We start from the raw sequence: 20,053 nt of genomic DNA, 5'->3' as shown, positions 1-20,053 counted from the left end.
ACGTTGGAGGCGTGGTTGGACAAGAGAGGCGTAATTAAAAGAAGATGATGGCGTAATGAAAAGAGAGAGGCGAGAAGTACTTCTTGAGTTGAGAAGTAATTTTTTTTAACTTTCAAAAGTGAAAATTTACTTTAGAAGTAGAAGTTTCTCTCACAAGTAAAAATTCTCACCAAACAGATTTCTACTTCAGAAGTTGTATTACCAAATAGATTTTTGCTCTAAAAGTGTTTCTCGAGCAGAAATCTACTTATAAAAGTGTTATCAAGGGCATCCCAAGTCGCTGACCGAGCCGTCCGATGGAGTAGTAGCTGGTGTTTGGAAACAGAACTTGAGACTCAGAAAACCCCGTTGACATGCTTCTTTGTTCATTTGTCTTTGAATGGTTGAATCCGATGATTGCTCACTCGAGCACAATAACTCAGACCACCGAAGATTACTGGTCAGGGATCTCATAAGTTACATCAACTATTTCTGAATTGTGTTCACTTCGATTTAGCTGCTACTTTTTCGATTGCATCCTGCACTCGAAAGGATACAAGGATGAGGGGACAAAGATCATGGCTCTCTGTTTTGTTTTGCTTATTTTTTCCAATTAGTTACTGGCTAGTTCACCGGCTTGGTGCTCATTTTTCCGCGTCGCATATTACCTTGATGTATGGCTTCACACCCCGTGCCCTTGGAAGACAAGCGTGTCTAGATGACCGATCCGTTGACCCTAAGATCCGTGCACTTGGGAGACCGATCCGTCAACCCTAAGATCCGTGCCTTTGGGAGACATGCGCATCTAGACGCCGTCGACCCTAAGATCTGTTTCAACGAGATTATCTCATTCCTATCGAACAACACCACATTCGCTCGTTCTTCCCAAGGTACTAAGAATCACTCCACAATGCCCAGTCCAGTTGCATTAGAGCTGCTCATTTTGAGACCCGCCTGCCATCCGCCACATCCTAGATCTTCTAGATGTCAAAGGTCCAATTTCACAATATAGTTGGTTAACAAGAACAAAGCCCTTATCAGTGAACTTTGTCTACAGCTAATTCTTTACATAAGCAAACAACCGTGTCGAACACAAACAATCCCCTTAATTGCTGTAGCTATGGCAGTAATTAAGGGTATCATTGAGCTTGGTAGTACTCCAATGGACATGGCAAATTCAGATGAAGAAATAGGGCTTAGGCAATTGTTCGCGCCACCAACTGGTATCAAATAACCAAAATGGGCGGCAAAATGGCATCTTCCATGGACAAAGCCCTTCCTTCTTAAAAATGCAGGACTATGAAGGAATTCCAAGTACCATTCACCCTAAAACAAAACCATAAAACCAACCACGAACAGCAAAGACAGAAAACATCAGACGTTGTATTCCAGTCTTTTTCATGGAACGTTCATCCTCTGCCACCAAGAGCCTAGAGAGCAGGGTTTATTTGATTGAATGAGGCACCAAAAAAATCAAATATGTACACCGGAGAGTGGGAGGCGGAGAAAAGTACTTTCCTTTACAAAGAATTATCAGACTACCGAATTCAACTTGTCAGTTGTGACGGGGAAGACGACAGCGAGGGCTCTGCCGAGCCCTTACAGATAGCGCACCAGTTCTTGAGCCGCAGCCACTGCTGTATACAGGACACGTGATACACATGTTCACAGGCCAACCTCCCAACTTCATCTCCTGCTACATACTCCTCCTGTGACCAGTACACAGAATTATCAAGATACAACCACCACAAGAAGGCAAAGAAAAATACAATTAAAAGACAGTCCGGCAGTTGCAATAAGAAATTAGGCATATGGAACAAAACTAGGTGAACGTCTTGGGCTTGATCAAAAGAATTCCGCAAACTGCTGTTTTTTATTCTTAAGTTGAGAAGCTATTAAATATTGGAAAAGAATTGATTGTCTTGTTCACAAAATTATAAAGTGCCTTTTCATTTTATAAGTTTAATGCGTTCATGTTCTGTCCAAAATGAAATGTAAATTTAAAAATAATGGTTTGCAATTTTTCATAAGAACTCACAAGAATTGAAACACCAGAAGACAATTATTTGAGACAATGAGTCATCTCCAAGTTGTTCTCAAACTATAAGAAGATGAGCATGAACAATTGCCTTAAAAGGCAAATAATATGTCAAACTAGAAAAAAAGTGTCACTACCTCAAGTTAGGATCTTTCCCCCCGATAGAATCCACAACTCCATGGAGACATAACAGTTTAAATCATAATCACTGAAACACATTTCTACTTCAAAAGCAACTAAAACTTAGTTCTTTTTAATACACAAATACAAGCTTTGGCAGCTAATTCACACAACCCTTCCATCTATTAGCCCATTTTGGAACACATTCATGATGGCCTTGCGGGTTGCCGACTGAGGTTTGCAGTTTTCTAAGACAGCAACACCATTAGGTAACATATTCAGCTCGCAAATGGATTTGGCAAACCCAATTGACCTTGTGTATTCTATGGAACGGTTGTCCTAGAGTCAAGCGATTTATTCCTATTAAGCCTTAGCACCAGCAGATCGGAGAAATATTTTTAGATTTTTTTTTAATCTCAAAATACCAAAACAACAAATCGCTTCTGCATAAAGCCAAGCCTCACTAATCATCCGTGGCAACAAGAATATTATGCTGCAAAACCTGTTAACTTCAATTCTCACCTGACAAATACTGCATTTGACATCATCACTCTGCCCACTAGCAGAAGCTGCAGGATGGTATAGTTCTTTCTTGATACACGTCACCAATGCTTCTTCTGTCAGTGCAGTGCTTACATTACCCATCCTCTCCTCCAGAGCCAGCAGGTCCTGAAACCGAAAAAAGCAGTATGGGGTCCTAAACATGAGACCGAAGGAATAAAACTGATTTATGACATAATCGTAATGCATAGACAAACCTCATATGACATATTGTCAATATCCAGTCTCATATCTCTATGTTGATCATAGAAGTTCATCCCATTAAGAAACAAGTTGGTTTCCAGAGCAATTAACTGCTGCAAGAAGCAAAAGAAAGAAAGCGAGTTTTATCACTGACATGACACAACTAGAACCTATGAAAACATCATATAAATCCACTCTCTTTTCAAAGTTGACCATAAAAGTGATGCACTAGAAGACATATTGCTTTTTAGAGCACGTTGCTGCTGCAAGATGGTCATAGAAAGTAAAAAGCAACAGGCAACTCCGTAGTGCATCAAAACCTACAAAAATCTACCTCATATGTTAGTTCCTCATCTTGTTCAATCCTGTCGAGAGCCAACAATACCTGCACAACATTGCCATAGCATGATAAGGGAATATATCATGTTGAAAGAAACCAACTCATTACGACATGGGATTATCCAATGTGGTGCAAAGCACCTCATGACATTGTTGAACAATTCCCTACACCCAACCCATTCTCAAACCTGGCCACACACTCACAACAAAAACGTAAAATAAGGAAAGAGACTAGATCAGCAATGTCAACAGCAACTGATAATTGCACCCAAGCTTTAAATTTCTATAAGCTTAAGGACACTGCTGCTGCTGCTGCTGTTGCTCTTGCTCCTACCATGACCATTATCATCATCTACCTCTAGATAACATAATTTGGACATTTTACATCTATATACTTCCCGCCCATAAAAGTATAGTGGCCTGTCCAAACAAAACGGTCCTGCGTCGACATCATGTGTAACTTTATCACCCTCAACTAGTGATTTTGATTTCAAATGCAGGCTACATTTGCAAAAAAACAAGGCACAGTTTCCGGACCATCTAGACCTTTGTGAACTTGCACAATGGCAGGGTTATTATGTACATTGCTTTTACAAAATTAACATTTGTTTAAACACCTCATTTGAAATCTTGATGTTCTCAAAAAGAAAATTTCAACCTAAAACCACGTACCTCTGCAATACCCTCCATATTGTAATGTTGAAACCTGTCCTGATTCATCAAGGAGCGACTGATGCCAATTTCAGCAAGACCAGATGGTATCGCACGTCGTGAACTCTCATTGCTACTACTTGGCCTACTGTATGTAGATGCACGACTCGAGGCAGATTCGACAGAAAAGTCGCAATGTGAAGAGGAAGCATTTTCAGCAGCTATTGGAGATTGATGGGCCTGCATGGTCATAACGCGGGACCTGTTTCGAGACCTACTCAAATTACCTTGATATGAACCCTTTGGCTCAGCATAATTGTTCGACCTTTGAGACCTCAAAGACGTAACACCACTGTCCCGGTTAAGAGCCCTGCATCTTGCTCTTCTTGACTCAGATATGGATATGCCTGGCTCAGAACTGAAATTTTGTCCTTCCAATGATGATCTGCCGACAATCTTACCTCTAGTTGAAGAACTAGCTTCACATTCAACATTCGACTTCTTAACCACATCCTTCTTTCTGTTGGGCATTGCATTTGATGGTGATCCATTAGAAGGGATGACGTTAGATGCTGAATTACACCTAATGTTTCTCAAACCACAGCGGCTAAGATTAGTTCGGGTAGGTTGGCTGATGCTTCTTGATGCCATGGAAACAGAGGAATTTGTGGAACTATCTGTTCTATCGGAACTAATAACAAGGGAATTGTTGTCCATGGATCTTGAACTCGATGCTGCACTAGAACTTCCCATCTCCGTCGGTACAACTTCCCTAAATTCAGCACTTCCACTTTCAAGATGAATTCCTCTCTGCATCTTTCCTGGTGGAGGTTTGACCTCTGGAACATAAGCCTCATCCTGAACACTACTAGTTTCGGATGAATCAGAATTTAGCTGAGAAGACAATTTCTTTTGACGATCCAGGAAGGATTTCCTTTGACTGCTTGCTGTGAGAGTACTTCTGGAAGAGCTCCCTGCTATTTCTTTTCCACTTGTTAAAGAACGAAATGAGGGCCTCGCATATTTGTACTTGTCTACGCAGGCAGTTTGTGTACCTACTGAGTTAAGTCTGCTGCTACATCCCAACCTGCTGCAAATTTGAGCCTTTCGGGCCCTACTGCTTGCAGTATCCTGCATAACCAGACTAGATCCCCTAGAAGGAGCAGAAAACTTGTGAAAAGTTCTTTCTCCAGAAAATTCATCCATGTTCATAGGTATCCAGCGTTCAAAACCTGCATGAATCAGCACAATATATTCATTATCATCCTAACCTCCTATCAAACAAAGCTATCAATTAGAGGGCGAAGCAAAATTTATAAATAACTTGTTCCAAGAAAGACACTCATTAGAAAATCCATCACAGAGAATATTATCCTTTCCGTTAACTGAGGCAATAAAATACTTTGATACAGCAACGTGTGAAATCCTGCGTGATAAAACATGCCATGCAGATAGAAACTTTTCCAGCATACAGAAAAGAATTGATGATGTTAATTACTATGATGAAACAACAAAGAAATTGGCAAAGTCCAAAACTTCCTCTATTGCATTACAATGTTACACAAAGAAGAAAGAAAAGAACCACAATAAAAGAGCAGAGAGAATTGCAGAATGCATACTATCTAATGAGATTGATGCCAGGTGCAGACAACACCAGCTCCCAATCAAATTTTCCCAAAACGGCCTGAAAACTGATCTAACTACATGTGATCACCACAGAAAGGCTCAAAGAAACGAAAAAGAGCATGGAGGCAAAGCAGCTTTCATGCAACGAGACATGTACCCCAACATGCAGCTATGAAACATAAACTCAATCACTTATGTTTAAAACCACATCATACGCTGATTAAACAGCATTCAAGCAACCGAAGTTGACCCAAAGCCTCCTCAAGAGCAGGCAGAGAAATCAGAAGGCCATCATACGAGCAAATACCAGGTAAGTGCAAAATCAGACTTACCCAACAGCACAAAATGGTCTGAAACTCCACAAACCAACAGCCTATGCGCAATTACATATTTCAGAGGCGTTTACCACAAAACACAATCATGCCACAGAACCAGATAGTTTCACACGTCACGCAAAGGGTCAAGGAGGAGAGCTCACAGATGGAGACCAATTTTATCTACACACAGCGAAAAAATCAGCCAGAAAAGGAAATCCCACGAAGTCCCCCTCTCCAAAAACAACCACACAAGGAGAAAAAAAGAGAGAGCAAGCGTTATAAGAGAGACCCAGATGGCCACAAACCCGCAATTCAACCCAATAAAGTCGGACTCTTTGTTTTTTTTTTTTTTCCTCCAAAGCAAAAGCCTTGTTTGAACCATTCCATAAAACCGGAAAAAAAATCACTTTTCTCCGTGATTTGAGCGCATGAAAAGCTGAGCACCTCTCAACTCTATGAACGACGATGATTGTAAAACAGACCCCAAACCCAAAAAACAAAAACAAAAACACAATCGCAGAAGCCAAAAAACCGAAACCACGATCGTCGCGAATCACCTTACTCGAGTCGCACGAACATAAATAATCCGAGAACGAGGATAACAGAAACAACCCACGCCGAGAAACCCGATTCCGGAACGGAATCCCATCGGGGAAAAGCCGGAAGGGGTTCGACAAAAGCAAAACACGAAAAAAACCAGAACTTTAATCTACCTCTGGCTCTGGGGCTCGTTACAGCTTTTGCTTCTTCGCGTTTCCCTTTCCCTTGGGACGGAGAAAGAAGGAAGCTTTAGAGCGAGAAAAAAGCAATCGCCAGGAAGAGAGAGAGAGAGAGGAGGGAGGCGAAAACGTGTGCGAATGATCCAAGGCTTAAAAGCGTCGCCGGACCATGAATACCGTGCGAATTCCCAAAGTCCTAAAGACGCGACAAGAACAAGAGTAAGTGCCGCCCTCCTGTTCATTGGTTTCTCGCTCGCGTCTGGGCCGTCCGATTCGGCTACCCCCCGGGAGAGTCAAAGTCAATCATCGACGGCCGGTGGTCACTCTCACGTCACCTCCAAGGACCTTCTAATTTATTCATTTCCGGATTTTTGAAATATTTCTTAACTCTTTTTTTATAAATAATTTTTTTTTCTGTGGACAGAGCAGCATGGGCCCACATATCTCAATGGGCCGCCTATCCTCTAATTCCATTTATTTTTATTTTTATTTTATTTTGGCAATTATCCTTGTTTTGGAATTTTCCTTTTTTGGCCCCTTTCCGTTTGTATATCTTGCCGTTCAGGATAATCAGATCATCTTCTTTTGGCCATAGAAATTAAAAAAAAATAAAAAATAATATTTGGAATAAGATATCGTCTATGTGTTATTACGTTTTTTCCGGATCGACTATCGCTATATAGTTAGGACATGGTCATTCTCAAGTTATGTTTTACACCGGGGGGACAATTGATGGGAACAAACTTTTAAGGGTGTGAGAGGAGAGAAAGAAAAAACATCAGATGAGGAGGATCTGAACTGAAGCATTTAGTCAATGATCATCTCCATTAAATAGATCACCTATAACAGCTTAATGTTCTACACAAGTCCAAATTATGGTTTGACCCTTTTGGAGAAAAAGCACTTGGATAAGAGTCGTGTGATTCATTAGGGCGATGATTAGGCTGAGCAAATTGCTACTTTGGTGATGTTGAAATGATTTTTTTTTTTTTGTGTATCGGCTTATTCATGACCTAAAGGATAGACCCATGATAAGTTGCCTAGTTAAGCTTATTCATCCTTAATGCGGCTTGAGAATATAATATAGCATTCCTCTTTTAAATTATCTTTTTTAGGGAGTGTAATTTCTTGAAGATATTGGTTGTACAACGCTCGAACTTTCGCAAAGAAAAACTGAAAATATATCTACCTATTACCTAATTTTCATTTTTTTTTCTCTCCTTGATATTCTCATTCAATAGCTGACTATACTAGTCATGCTCGACCATAAATTAATCATTTCTCCATGTACTTTTACGTTTGTCCAATTTCTCCATCTCATGTTTGGAAAGACCCGTCTTTTTTTTTTTTCACGCAATATATCTTTAGGATCCATTCGTAACAAAGTTTAAAAATATGCTAGATTATTTCAAATCATTAATAAAAACAATAGAATCTCAAAATAACTTCTCTTTCATAAGCTTATGTTTCTCTTTATATCTCATTCATTCTTGGAGAGGCTACACGGATTTGCCGCTGACTGACTTTCAAACCCTTTTGGACGGCCGATGGAACTTTCTTGGAAAGTGGCCAGAAAAGGAAAATTAAGCTAGATAAAGAAGAAAAAGGAGCAAAGGGACCATAAACCTACCAACCACTTATACGCATTCCATCCCAAATTCCGGTGTCCCCCCACCCCTTTATTCTCCAATAAGGTCACGGGAACCACTAGCAATTGAGCAACTATGGAACCCATCTGTCTCAAAGGTTGTCTGATTAGGACTCTTCCTTCCATCTTATTGTCTATCTTATTGTCCTGAGAGCAGAAGCCGTCAAAAACTCCAAACTATGCATGTCATGACATATTTATTTTAAGCTTTTTTTTTTCTGTGACACAAAAAATCACAAATCTGTACCTGCATTTACCCTCCATCAATAAGAACCGCTAAAGATCTACCGATATGGGTGCAGAAAAGTTAACAATATTGATATGGAATCCACATGGCTTAAGCAAAATAAAAACGACGTCGTTTTTATTGAAAAATTATCTCACAGATGGTAAATATGTCGTATAGGTACAAGTTTATGATTTTTGGTATCACGAAAAAAAATTTAGAATGAATATGTCACATGTTGGCCTAGTTTGGTGTTTTTAATGTAAAAAAAAAAATAGTTTAAATGGAATATAACACAATAGGCATAGTTTAAAATTTTCTTTTGGAAGCATGGAGAACTTTAAAAGGACTGGCACAATTTATGCGGAATTTATATGAATGGACGCTTTTTACCCAATTCTAACAAAAAGTTCTAGTGATGATATAAATGGAAAAAGTACAAATTATCCTTTTTCTATAAGCTAGACAATAAGGCAACAAGAAAAGAAAAGTATATTCATTGTTTGACCCAAACCACACGATGAAAACTACAACTTCCTAATCGATCTCCAGTGAACAAAGACGTGCGATCATGGAACTCGTGCGATCACATTGATGGAAGAAGCAAGTAGAGACGTTGACCAAAAGAGGTTCTTAGCATTAAAATTTTCAACAATAATCGCTATCAACAAAGAGTGACTCGAAGATTTTATGCATTTTCCTAACATTTTCCACCACATTGGGTCGGCTGGTGGAAAAAATTATTGATTGGGTGTTTGGAGGAAAGGAACCGTCCAAGAACAAGCAACAAAGGAGGAGTTTCTCTCTATAGCCATCAGCTCAATCGAACAAAAAACAAATTGAAATCTTATAGAGTGCTTTGTTTCACGAAAAATATTTATTGAAAAAGATCGCTTATATCGTTTACAAAAAAAAAAAAACAAAAAATATTTTCACCGTTTATTAAAGCGTTTAGACATAAATTGTTGTCAATTGTGAAAAAGATTTTATCGATTAATCATTTCAAGCGATACAAGCGATTAATTTTGGGAAAATATTTTTCAAATTATTTGTTTTTCGTAAATAAACATAACCATAATAAAAATATTGAATTCTTGGAAGCGCTATTGAAAGTCTTGAAATTTGAATAATATATAGGGGGAGCGAGAGTGTTTTGCCAAGTGGAAAGTAACAAGGTAGGGACTACGAGCCACTCATATCGCTTGGGTGATTAAAGAAAAAGGGTCGAAGGAGACATTCTCTTTGACTCTATTTCTCCATCTTCTTTGCTTGTTAAGCCACACAAGATAAGGTTAAAATTAATCTATAATTAAACAAATAAATGCAAGAATAAGGAAAGGGTTGAGTGGGGCGACTTGCGGACTAAGTCGGCCAGGTTAGTGAAACGACACACTGGCACAAGTTAGCTTGATTCACTTAGCACCGTGTGTAGCACATGTCGTTTTTGGGACGACGCTCTACGTGTCACGAAAACAAAACTTTTTTTTTTTTTTTGATAACCGAGGTGTCCGCGCGGCCGGCGAGCTTGCGCTCAAACCAGCGGTGAAGCACGACTAGTCCTCGGGAGCAACTGCAGGACCCCACCACCACAGTGCCCAAGTAAGACACTGGTACCACGAAATTTTGAATCCAGGACCTCTCGTGAAAGGAATTGAGCGCAAACCAGCGCGGCCACCAGCCGGTGGGTACGAAAACAGAACTTTGATTTTCGAACAAATCATGAACCCCGCTTTTATTTATTTATTTGTTTATTTATTCTGTAGATTGTTGTTGTTAAATGAGTTTTTACGAGACCTTTTAGAAATTAATAAAGTATTAGCGGGAGACCCAATACGACCACCTACTTTCTTCAGCTCAAAAAAGGAAAAAAAAAAAAAGAATAAGTCCACACCTAATAGGTCAGGAACAACTACCTTAAAGTGGATTCCTCCACTCACACAACCTTTTCATGTAGATGCGGTGGTTGATTTGCTTAATTAGTGGTACTATTGATGGCATCTTATGGCACAAAGAAAATAAAAATGGGTTAAGGCGTGTCGCCTTAGGTCCAAATTTTGTGGCCATAAGTAAAGGCGATAAATTTTGTTGCGAACCGTATGCTGCGTGTGCCTGGTCGTCTTTGCTTGATACGGTATATCTTTCGGCTGCCTTTTGTACCTGAGGCGTCGAACCAAGGCGGCAAAATAAGGTTGCCTTGCTCAAATGCGACTGCACTCATTTTTTTTTATGGTCGGAGACTGGCCGAAGGCAATACAAATTTCGTTGTGTTTGTCCAATCCATGCCAGTGAAAATTCTTCGCCTTTGACGAAGTCTATTTGTGGAGATAGATTTCCTTATTAGAGAATATTGTCAAGATACTATTAAATACTAGGGATATTGGTTGATACTGGGTATTTTCTAAGATATTTTATTTCCTTTCATATACATATTGTTTGGATATAAATACCATTTATTCTAACAAGTTAAAAGCGAAGTCAATTGAGCAACAATGTAGCCTTTACTCTTTCTCTCTCTCTTACACACACTCGAAGATCCTAGAATTTTTACAGCCTTAGGTCCAAAGTCTTCACCAGCCGTCTTTGATAATATTTTTTTTTTGGTCGCGGGTAAATTTTCGAGTTATGCATGGAGACAACTATTTTATTTTCATCATCTTAAACGTCGTTAGTTTGTTTTAATTGGAATGTGATTATAAATATTTTCTTCTAGTTTTGATATATAAGAATTAGATTATAAAATTTCTTAGTTTATAGTTTCATTACATCGGACATATAAGCTCGACGATCAATTCCATTACTTGTTTTTTGTCGAAATGAACTCCATCACTTACTTAAAAAATACAGTGTATTAGCAACATTATTACAAGGTAATAGAAGTCGAATATTGTAAGTATTTAAATCTAGCAAAAGTCTTCTTGGCCTACGACAACATAATTGAAAAATTTATCCAAAAAATCCTAAACATATTTCGCTTTTCTTAATTTAGTCCTAAAATATTTTCATTGCACCTATTGAATCCTAAGTTTTTTTTTTCTTGATTTGCCAATTGAGTCAATCTAGCCAATTTTGAATGAAAATCGCTGGCGTAGACACTAGTCGCCCTACATAGCACGACCAGCGCCGACGTAGATAAATTTTAATAATGCTTTAATATTTTTCTAATTTCTATAACTTTCATAATTTTCTTTTCTTTTCCATTCTCTTTTCATGTTTCTCTCTCTTTTTTTTCTTAATGTGGCTAACGAGGTTCGTCGAGCTGTCGCAAGCCACGGGCAAGGGTCGCGGCCACTAGTGAGGCTAGCCCCATCCAAGTCTACGCAAGGCAGCCTCACACGTTGCTGCACCCGTCTGGCGAGGCCAGCATCGTCAACCGCAGGCAAGCATCATGGCCCTTGCTTGCGGTCGACGAGGGCTCGGCAGCCCTCACTGGTCATAGTAAAAGAAAAAAGAAAAGAAAGAAAAGAGAAAGAAAGTAAACAAGAATTAAAAAAATCTATAGAAAAATTTGAAACAGATAATAAAAAATTGTTCACGTTAGCACCGGCCATGTCATGTAGGACGACCGACATCCACGTCAAGAACTTCTGCCCAAAATTGGTCGGATAAACTCAATTGACAAAACGTGAAAATGTAGGACTCAATTGGCACAACTAAAAATTTGAGATCAAATTGATAAAAGTGTAGTAATAGGTTTAAGAATTATTGGATAATTTTTTCCCACATAATTACAAGGTAATACTAATGAACATAGCAAGTAATTAAACCCAGCAAAAGCCCTCTCGGAATCGATCCCAGTCCAATGTAGACGCTAGGCTGCAGCAAAAGACATAAAATGGAATTTTGGTTTTTTTTATCATTAATTAAAGATGCTTGAATATTAGACCAACCAAACACATACCTAAGTAAAGTTTGAAATTCGCACTCAATAGTGCGGAGGTGGCTACTAGGGTCGCCAAGAAATGACCGCAGCCGTGACCGTAGATCAGGTCGCATCGCAATCGATTCAACACCAAAAAAAAAAAACCTCTAATTTTAGTAACTGTCTTAATTGTATTTAAAACTTCTTTTGTCTCATAAAAAATCATAAACTTTTACTTTGTCTCAATTCTATCGATTTAACACAAAAAAAAAAAAAAAATCAAATGTAGCATATGTCCCAATTATATCCAAAACTTTCTTTTCTCATAGAAAAACCTAACTTTTATTTTTGTCTAAATTCTACCATTGTTAGCCTTCCATCCATAATTATCGTTAGTTATTCATACGTGGCAGTTTCACATCGTTAATGAATTACACTTCAGCGAAGCCGACATACAAAAAATCCTCAACTTTTCTTCCGTTGTCCGCTTCCCCTACACATTGCCGGAAGATACAAAGCCACACAAGATGACGTGTTTCGGACTCTCCCCCGCACTCAACAACCCAAAGCATGGCTAGACGTGGAGATCTCATTATTTGGATAAACGATTTCAAATCTCGTCGTCCGTGAAACTTGCTATTTCCCGATTTCGAAGATTCATTGTTAAGTTCGGCGTGAAAATTCAAGCAACAAGAATTAACTAACAGTGGTTATAGACGGAAGGCCGACGGTGGTAGAATCGTGACAAAAGTAAAAGTTGATATTTTTTTATTTAACAAAAAAATTGGATATAATTGAGACAAATGCTAAAGTTGGGAAATTTTTCGGGTATTAGGTCCATCGCAATCATATATCATATTGGATTGCCATCCTCACATCTCATCCCAGCCATGACCCTAGAGGTCCTCACATTTCTTTATATGTCTATACAATTATATAAACGGAACCTAAGTAAAGCCCTTACACTGCTTCGTCTGAACTCTGGGATGAATGTATTAATATTCCATTTTATCGACATTACGTGTATTAGTTGATGAAATTGAAATAAATACTCAATTACAGTTGCAAATCTATGTTAGCATTATCGTATTTCTATATAATTATTCACAACCATGACTAATTTGCTTGTAGTAACAAAGTTTCTATTGGAGATATGTATATTTAAAAAAGAAGAATCGATAGCTAACCTATTAGCTAGTGTAAAGTATTTGAAACTCATAATCGATTTGCAAGTCTTGGGAAGAGAACTTTATCAAATCAACAAAGGGGTGAGTGCATTGAACATTCTACAACTTATCACGAAAGTGCAATTGTATTCTAAAACTTACAAAAAGTGCAATCAAGTCACAAACTTTGTCGAATTGATACAATCAAGTTCTTTCGTAAACTCAATCCAACTTGGCTAATGGATAATACTGACGAGACTCTCCTTTTTTTTTTTTTTCTCCTACGTTGTACTAACGTGGCAAAAGTAGTATCGTTTTGATCCAAATTTGATTTTTTAATAGTAATTTTATTTGAATTATATTAAAATACAAGCGAACTTTTAAAAAAAATAGGAAAAGAAAAAAAGAGGGAAAATGAGGTAGCCCTCGCCGCTGCCTCCCTCTTAGTGCCTAGAACTGGAAGGGCCAGCCAAGGGTCGCAACCCTTCCCCAAATTGGTCAAGGTATCTAGGTGAGGGTCACCATTGCAGGCCCTTGCTTGCGGTCTTCAAGGGTCAATAGCCCCCGGCCAGGGCTCGACAATCCTTGCCGGCTCTTGGTCGGTCATTCCCTCCATTGCCAGTCATTTCTGACCACAGTTTTTTTTAAGTTTAATTTCATTTACTTTTTTAATCTAATTTAAATAATGTTTAGGTTACAAAACAACATTGTTTAGCCTTTTCTTCACGTTGGCGTCATGTTAGCGTCTTGTGGAAGAGAGAAATAACAAACAAAAGTCACATCAGCATTTTTCATTATCCAAATTAAATACGGAAGGAATTGATTGCACAAATTTGACAAATTTTAAGACTTGGTCGTACTTTTTTTTTATTTTAAAATCTTAGGATTCAATTGCATTTTCGTGATAAGTTTTAGGACTTCCAATGTACTTATACCATCAATAAATGAAAACTTCCTACAATTCATTGCATTGGTTTCTTAATAACCTTAAAACTAATTTGTCTGACTTTTATGGTTAAAAACGTGACTTCGTTCCAAAAGCGTCCGGGGACATCATAATCATACCATCAAATTTGTTTATTTGTTGCACGATTGACTTCGTTCACCGCGACCATTTTCCCCCCAAACAGAAAGACGATAGACGAGAAAGAGAAACTCCAATTGCAGAGTCTAGCACGCTGGTTCCAAAAGCGCCCGGCCGGCGACATTTCGGACCGCCGAATTAGTGTATCCCGGTAACCAACTCCATGATAATTCTTGGAATTGTGACGAGAAAATATGTCGTTCGGGCTGGCCGGGCTCAAAGGGAAAAAATGGTTGAGGTTGTCTCTAGCACTTGATCAAACTTGTAAGGTCGAGCCCAATACTACGGCTCAAGCGCTCCTGATCTAGCGTTACTACAGTAGTAAAATGAAAAAGTCCGAGTAGATCAATCAAGAAAAAGATCATTCATGATGAAGCAAGGCAAGATAGTTGCTTCTTCCTCGCAAATTAAGCCCGGGGCCGGGTTCTCAACTTGCGCAACCATGGGAAGACGTGCATTGGCCGCTCGGACATCATCTACTCGAGTAAAACAGCTCACACAAGCCTCGCCATAGATCAAACGATGGCGTGATTGAGCGTCCGATGCATCCTTTATTAGGATTAAGCGCACAAACATAACGAAATAAAGGGTAAATGCAGGGAAGAGAAATTGAAACACAACGCTTATCGTGGTTCACCCTTAAATTAGGGTTACATTAAGCAGATGATTTCACTATTAATTATCATCTATCATTTCTTTATTCCAATGCTTGTATAATAGTAGCTGTTCATGGGTCAAAACCTAAACTTTCAGTGAGATGGGAGCTCAAATTGAACCCTTTGGCGTCTCAGGGCTCTGCCCCCTTATACCCATGGCGTACATGTCGATAGGAAGTATAAATCCACTTGAATAGTTCCTCAGCGTTGCTCGGACACGAAACAAGAATTGCTTCTCTTCTTAGCTTGGTCGTGGCCGGTCAGCTTAATGGGATGGCATACTGATTACTGATGCTCTTTCTTTCCACGCGTGCTGTGCACAAAAGAATTGCTCGTATCCGGAACGGACCGACGTGGTCCTTGGCTCATGAAGTATCGACCAAAACGTGCGAACACGATCTCCCTTAACAAGAACCTCTAGATCACCAAAGTGCGTCGGTCCATTCTAGGAAAATCTTCCAAAAGCAAATCAAACAAGACTTCCCATTTAGCTGAGATGTAGAGGTGTCCCGTTAACTTTTATGATAGAATTCTCTCTCTCTCTCTCTCTCTCTCTCTTAATTTTATTATTATTATTTTGGTGGGGTTTTTTGGGCATTTGAAAAGGTCAAACAATTTGCTCCCCCCCACACACCTCTTCTGGAACATGAGGTTTGGTTTTTTTCGTTGTTGGATGGTTTGGTTTGCTTGCAATGACATGGCCTCCTTCCTCCTCCTCCCCCTCCTCCACCTCCTCCACCACCACCCCTTTTGAGTTCACAGCGTGATTCACTCTCCTCTCCTCAACCCAAAACAACCACTCTGCCTCCCCCTCCCTCTCTCTTCCAATTCCTTCAATTAAATTAGCTGGCCCTTCCTCAATATTCAGTCTCTGTCTTCTTTGCTCTCTCTCTCCTTTGTCCCTTCCTATTCACTCTCCTCCACATGATGTTTCATTGATCAAGGTACGTTACCATCTCTGTCATTCATTGCATATCATGTGTTCATAGGTTTTCACAACATGGATGCGAGAAGAACATTGTGTGTTGGGTCTTCATTGTTGCTCCAATCTAGGATCAGGATGTTTTCAGTTGGCAGATTGCTTGCCGTTCGATTGGTACCCTTCTCGCTAGAGTTTCTGCAGGGGCTCCGTAATCCACGACATTAACTCATTCTCTATCACCAGCGGACCTAAGCATATTCCTTTTTCCTAGACCTTTCGTGCAGGGTCATAGTCATAGCGATATTGCCGAGGGGAAATCGCCCGAGTATGTGGCAAGCGCATTGTCCTGATAGCCAGATTCAAACAATTTCTAGTTATGCAGTTAATGCGCAGATTCGACTGCCTCTTTTGGCCTCTAGCATATTTATCAGGATCCTATTTGTGCAGGAAATTTTGTTGCAGCCTTTTCCGGAAACTGTATCTCTTTGTGGTTATCGATAGTCAAATCCGGGATATAACGTTAAGTCAGTTGCAATGCATTCATACAGGATCTCCTGGACGAAAATCAGCATGAAAAGATTACCTATCGTGCTGGGAAAGAATTGTTAGGCTGTTGTTTTTTTTGGTAAAGAATTGTTAGGCTGTTGTTTACTCCTACCAATTTGATTAATTTGATTCTCTTTCTGGTGAATCCTCCATTGGATTTGAAATATTGCTGGTCTTACAGGACGACAACTTATAGGTTCCCAAAGGGTCTATGGCTATTGATTTGGCCGGTTCGTCTTAACAATCAGATTGTATAGATTAGATTTATTCAGCGAAAAGTCCTTTGGCCAGTTTGAGACTACATATCTGCTTTTATCCTATCTGCCGATGTTTGCGAATGCAAAATAGGATGAATACGAGCGACCAAACGCAGTCTCATGTGAACAATCCTTGTGCTATCTGCAATCCGCAAACACATTAACTTTTGACCTCCACATTGCAGCTTGTACTGAACTTCCTCTATCTCAGTCCCGACAGTACAAGCGACATGGCGACAAAACTGAAAGAGAGCGCTTCTCTGGGGAAGCAAAAGAAGGTCACCTCTCCTTTGGATCATCGTCCAACCGGCACCGTCCAAACCAAAAGATCTAGTACTACTTTAAAGCAATCCACCTCATCATCTTCTGCGACCACCAATGGCGCTCCGACAGCATCAGATAGGCAAGTCCCGAATTATCTGAAACCGACAGTGAGCTCACGGGTTGAATCGCAAAAGCCCGCAACAAAGAAACATGTCTCATTGTCGCCTGGAGCTTCTGCTCAGAAGCCTAGTCTCTCCAGAAGAAACTCTTTTGACAAGTCTCATTCATCTGCTCAGATGCAAAAGACTTTCACTTCATCAGGTCCAAGAGAGAGGTCCCTAACAATTAGATCTTCATCTTTCTCCACCGGTTCAGCGAGACCAGTTTTGGATAGGACCTTAAAAACACCTAAAGCTGGTCCTGTCAAGTCTCAGGCTTCAAATATAGCTGGTAATAAGAACACAAGGAAGAGCCCAGTTTCAACTCCTTCAACCATCAAGAAGGAGACCGGTTGGTTGAGTAGACCTCCGAGCAGTCCCGACATAAATTCAGAGATATCGAATGCCGAATCAGGAAACTTAGACAACAAGAAACAGGAGGTGAAAGACATGGAAGAGGTCATCATTGTGAAAGTCGAGGGTGATCATGGGGAAGAAGTTGCCCCGGATTTGCAGGAACCTGAAAATATCATTGATGAACATGATGATATCATCCTGGCAGATGATGAACTTGTGAAAGATCAAGAGACTCTGCTAGATCAGGCTTGTGTCATTTCCACAGTGGACCAAGATCATGATTCAACTGAATTTTCCCAGAGAGAATCAGAAGATACCAAGGACAAATTAGCAGAACAAGAAGCTATTGAAACCTCTCTTGGTGACAAGATCAGAGAGGACAAAGATCAAATTTTGAGTGATCAGTCCAATATTATACAAGAGGAGATGTCAACAGAAGTCGCTAAAGCTGACTCAGAAGATAAAATTGAAGACCATGCACTGGAAAAGACCGACACTGTCGCTGCGGAAACTGGAGAAGCAGAGGCTACAAGTGAGAAGCCCGAGCAAGCAGGTGAAGAACAGAACCAGAACAAGCCCATAACACCAAATGATGAAGAGAAAGATGCGACAATGGAGGGCACAGTGACAGAAGAAGCAAAGCCATTGACAATCAAGACCATTACACCGTCCAAGAGCCAGAGACTGACTCAGGGGAACTCGAAGAAGGATTCGCCAGCATACAATGACGTGATTGCAGAGACCTCGAGCAAGCTGATGGAGAAGAGGAAGAACAAGGTGAAGGCACTGGTGGGAGCTTTCGAGACCGTCATATCCTTGGAAGAGCCTCAAGCTTGACACGACTCCGCCTTCCCCCCGACGCCGGCACAGACGGATAATATGTATGGTTTCCTTGAATTGTTCTTGTATAAATGCAACGAGTAATAGAAAAATGCATAGGATGTGTGAGTGGAGAGACTTTCCTCTCTTCATTGCGAGAGTCGCTGTAAGATCAAATTAGAGTTCTTGCTTGTTCTTTCTTTGTGTTTTCCCTTTGATGGACATGGTTCCAGTTGGAATGTAAAATGATGTGTTCGTGTTTGAAACATCTTACTCTGGCTCAGGTGATACTTGAATTCATATTCTCAATTCTAGAATCACTTTTACCTTTTAGTTTTTTTATTTTTTTTTTAACTTTTTATAGAATTATAGCGCATGGACTTCTATTTTTGTTAGGATATGTTTACTATAAGTCCTAAAACTTGTGATGAAAGTGCGATTGAGTTCTAAAACTTACAAAAAGTGCAATCAAGTCCTAAAACTTGTCAAATTAGTTAAATCGAGCCCTTTAGTTGTCTAACGAAAAATACTGACTTGAAAATTTTAAATTAATTTTCTTATCCTACATGTCATTTTTAATTATTTTATTTTTTGAAATATTATTTAAATTAAATTAAAAACTGAATTTGTATGAATAAGACTGAGTCCCATGACTTTGTTGGGTTGGAATTCAGCTGGTTCTAGTTTCTTTAGATCCGGGTTAGGCCTCACTCGGCGCCGGCGAGAGCCGGCCACCCTCGGCTAGGGTTGGTGACCTCTGTCGGCCCCTCCGGTGATGGGCGGCGATGGTGGCGGGGCCTCACCGGGGAGGCCCTACCATTTTTATTTTTTATCTTTTTATTTTATAAAGTTTTAGCTTTTTTTTTTTTTTCATTTTTAACTTAATTTAAATAAGATTTTAAAAATAAAATAAATAAAAATTTCATGTAGAATAGGTAAATTAATTTAAAAATGTCATGTAAGCATTTTTCGTTAGACAAATTGACAGTGCTAATAGAAACACTCGATTGAAATCATTTAACAAATTTTAGGACTTGATTACAATATTTGCAAGTTTGAAGACTCAATTGCACTTTCGAGACAAGTTTTAGGGCTTCTAGTGAACATATCATTTCATTTAAATAAAGGAAAATTTCAAATAATGGCTTAAAGTGCTCTTATTTTCTCAAATAAAAAATTGAAGTGGACCTCGCTTTATATAGAGGTATGAAGTGGCCATGTCAATTTTAGAAAATAGCCCGACCTCATCGGCTGGTTTGTCCTTCACTTTTTTCATTGTTTTTCTTCTTCTGCTTTTTATTTTCTTTTTGTGGTGGTTGATCTCGGGCGATGGACGACCACTAGCTATGCCCAAAGAGGGTTGGGCGAGGCTGCCCTTGAAAGCCACGGGTGTGGGTTGGCCTCTCTAGATTGATGCGTGGGTCAACTCACCCTTGGGCGATGAGGACTTGGGTGAGGCGACCCTCACTAGCAGCCATAAGGGCTTGTAGGTCCTCACCCAAGACTCGATTTTGTGTAAAAAACGAATCCTTTCACTAACTCTGTCTAGTTTGGGTTA

General features: G+C 39.6%; 2 protein-coding genes across 6 annotated transcripts; one reads left to right on the top strand and one right to left on the bottom strand.

Annotated features, from left to right (window-relative positions):
- Positions 1-1,333: 1,333 nt before the first annotated feature.
- Positions 1,334-6,794, bottom strand: LOC115748804. Of its 5 annotated transcripts, none has more exons than XM_030685434.2 (6): positions 6,518-6,794; positions 3,893-5,103; positions 3,216-3,266; positions 2,896-2,994; positions 2,660-2,806; positions 1,334-1,688 (listed from the first exon to the last, which is right to left on the bottom strand). In XM_030685434.2, exons 2-6 carry the CDS (start codon positions 5,081-5,083, stop codon positions 1,527-1,529), a joined length of 1,650 nt encoding a protein of 549 aa, XP_030541294.1. In that variant the 5' UTR covers positions 5,084-5,103; positions 6,518-6,794; the 3' UTR covers positions 1,334-1,526. The 5 variants fall into 5 exon arrangements, with proteins under 5 accessions (XP_030541294.1, XP_030541292.2, XP_030541291.1 ...); XM_030685432.2 differs by having other exon boundaries at positions 3,893-5,107; positions 6,539-6,794; XM_030685431.2 differs by having other exon boundaries at positions 6,528-6,793.
- Positions 6,795-15,886: 9,092 nt separating this feature from the next.
- On the top strand, positions 15,887-18,756 carry LOC115748801. The gene is made up of 2 exons (XM_030685426.2): positions 15,887-16,116; positions 17,083-18,756. The coding sequence occupies exon 2, from the start codon at positions 17,128-17,130 to the stop codon at positions 18,511-18,513; it is 1,386 nt and encodes a 461-aa protein (XP_030541286.1). The 5' UTR covers positions 15,887-16,116; positions 17,083-17,127; the 3' UTR covers positions 18,514-18,756.
- Positions 18,757-20,053: the final 1,297 nt, after the last annotated feature.

This window comes from Rhodamnia argentea, chromosome 4 (genome assembly GCF_020921035.1).
Source record: "Rhodamnia argentea isolate NSW1041297 chromosome 4, ASM2092103v1, whole genome shotgun sequence".
NCBI classification, from domain to species: Eukaryota; Viridiplantae; Streptophyta; class Magnoliopsida; order Myrtales; family Myrtaceae; genus Rhodamnia; species Rhodamnia argentea.
This window is presented reverse-complemented; position numbering and strand designations above follow the sequence as displayed.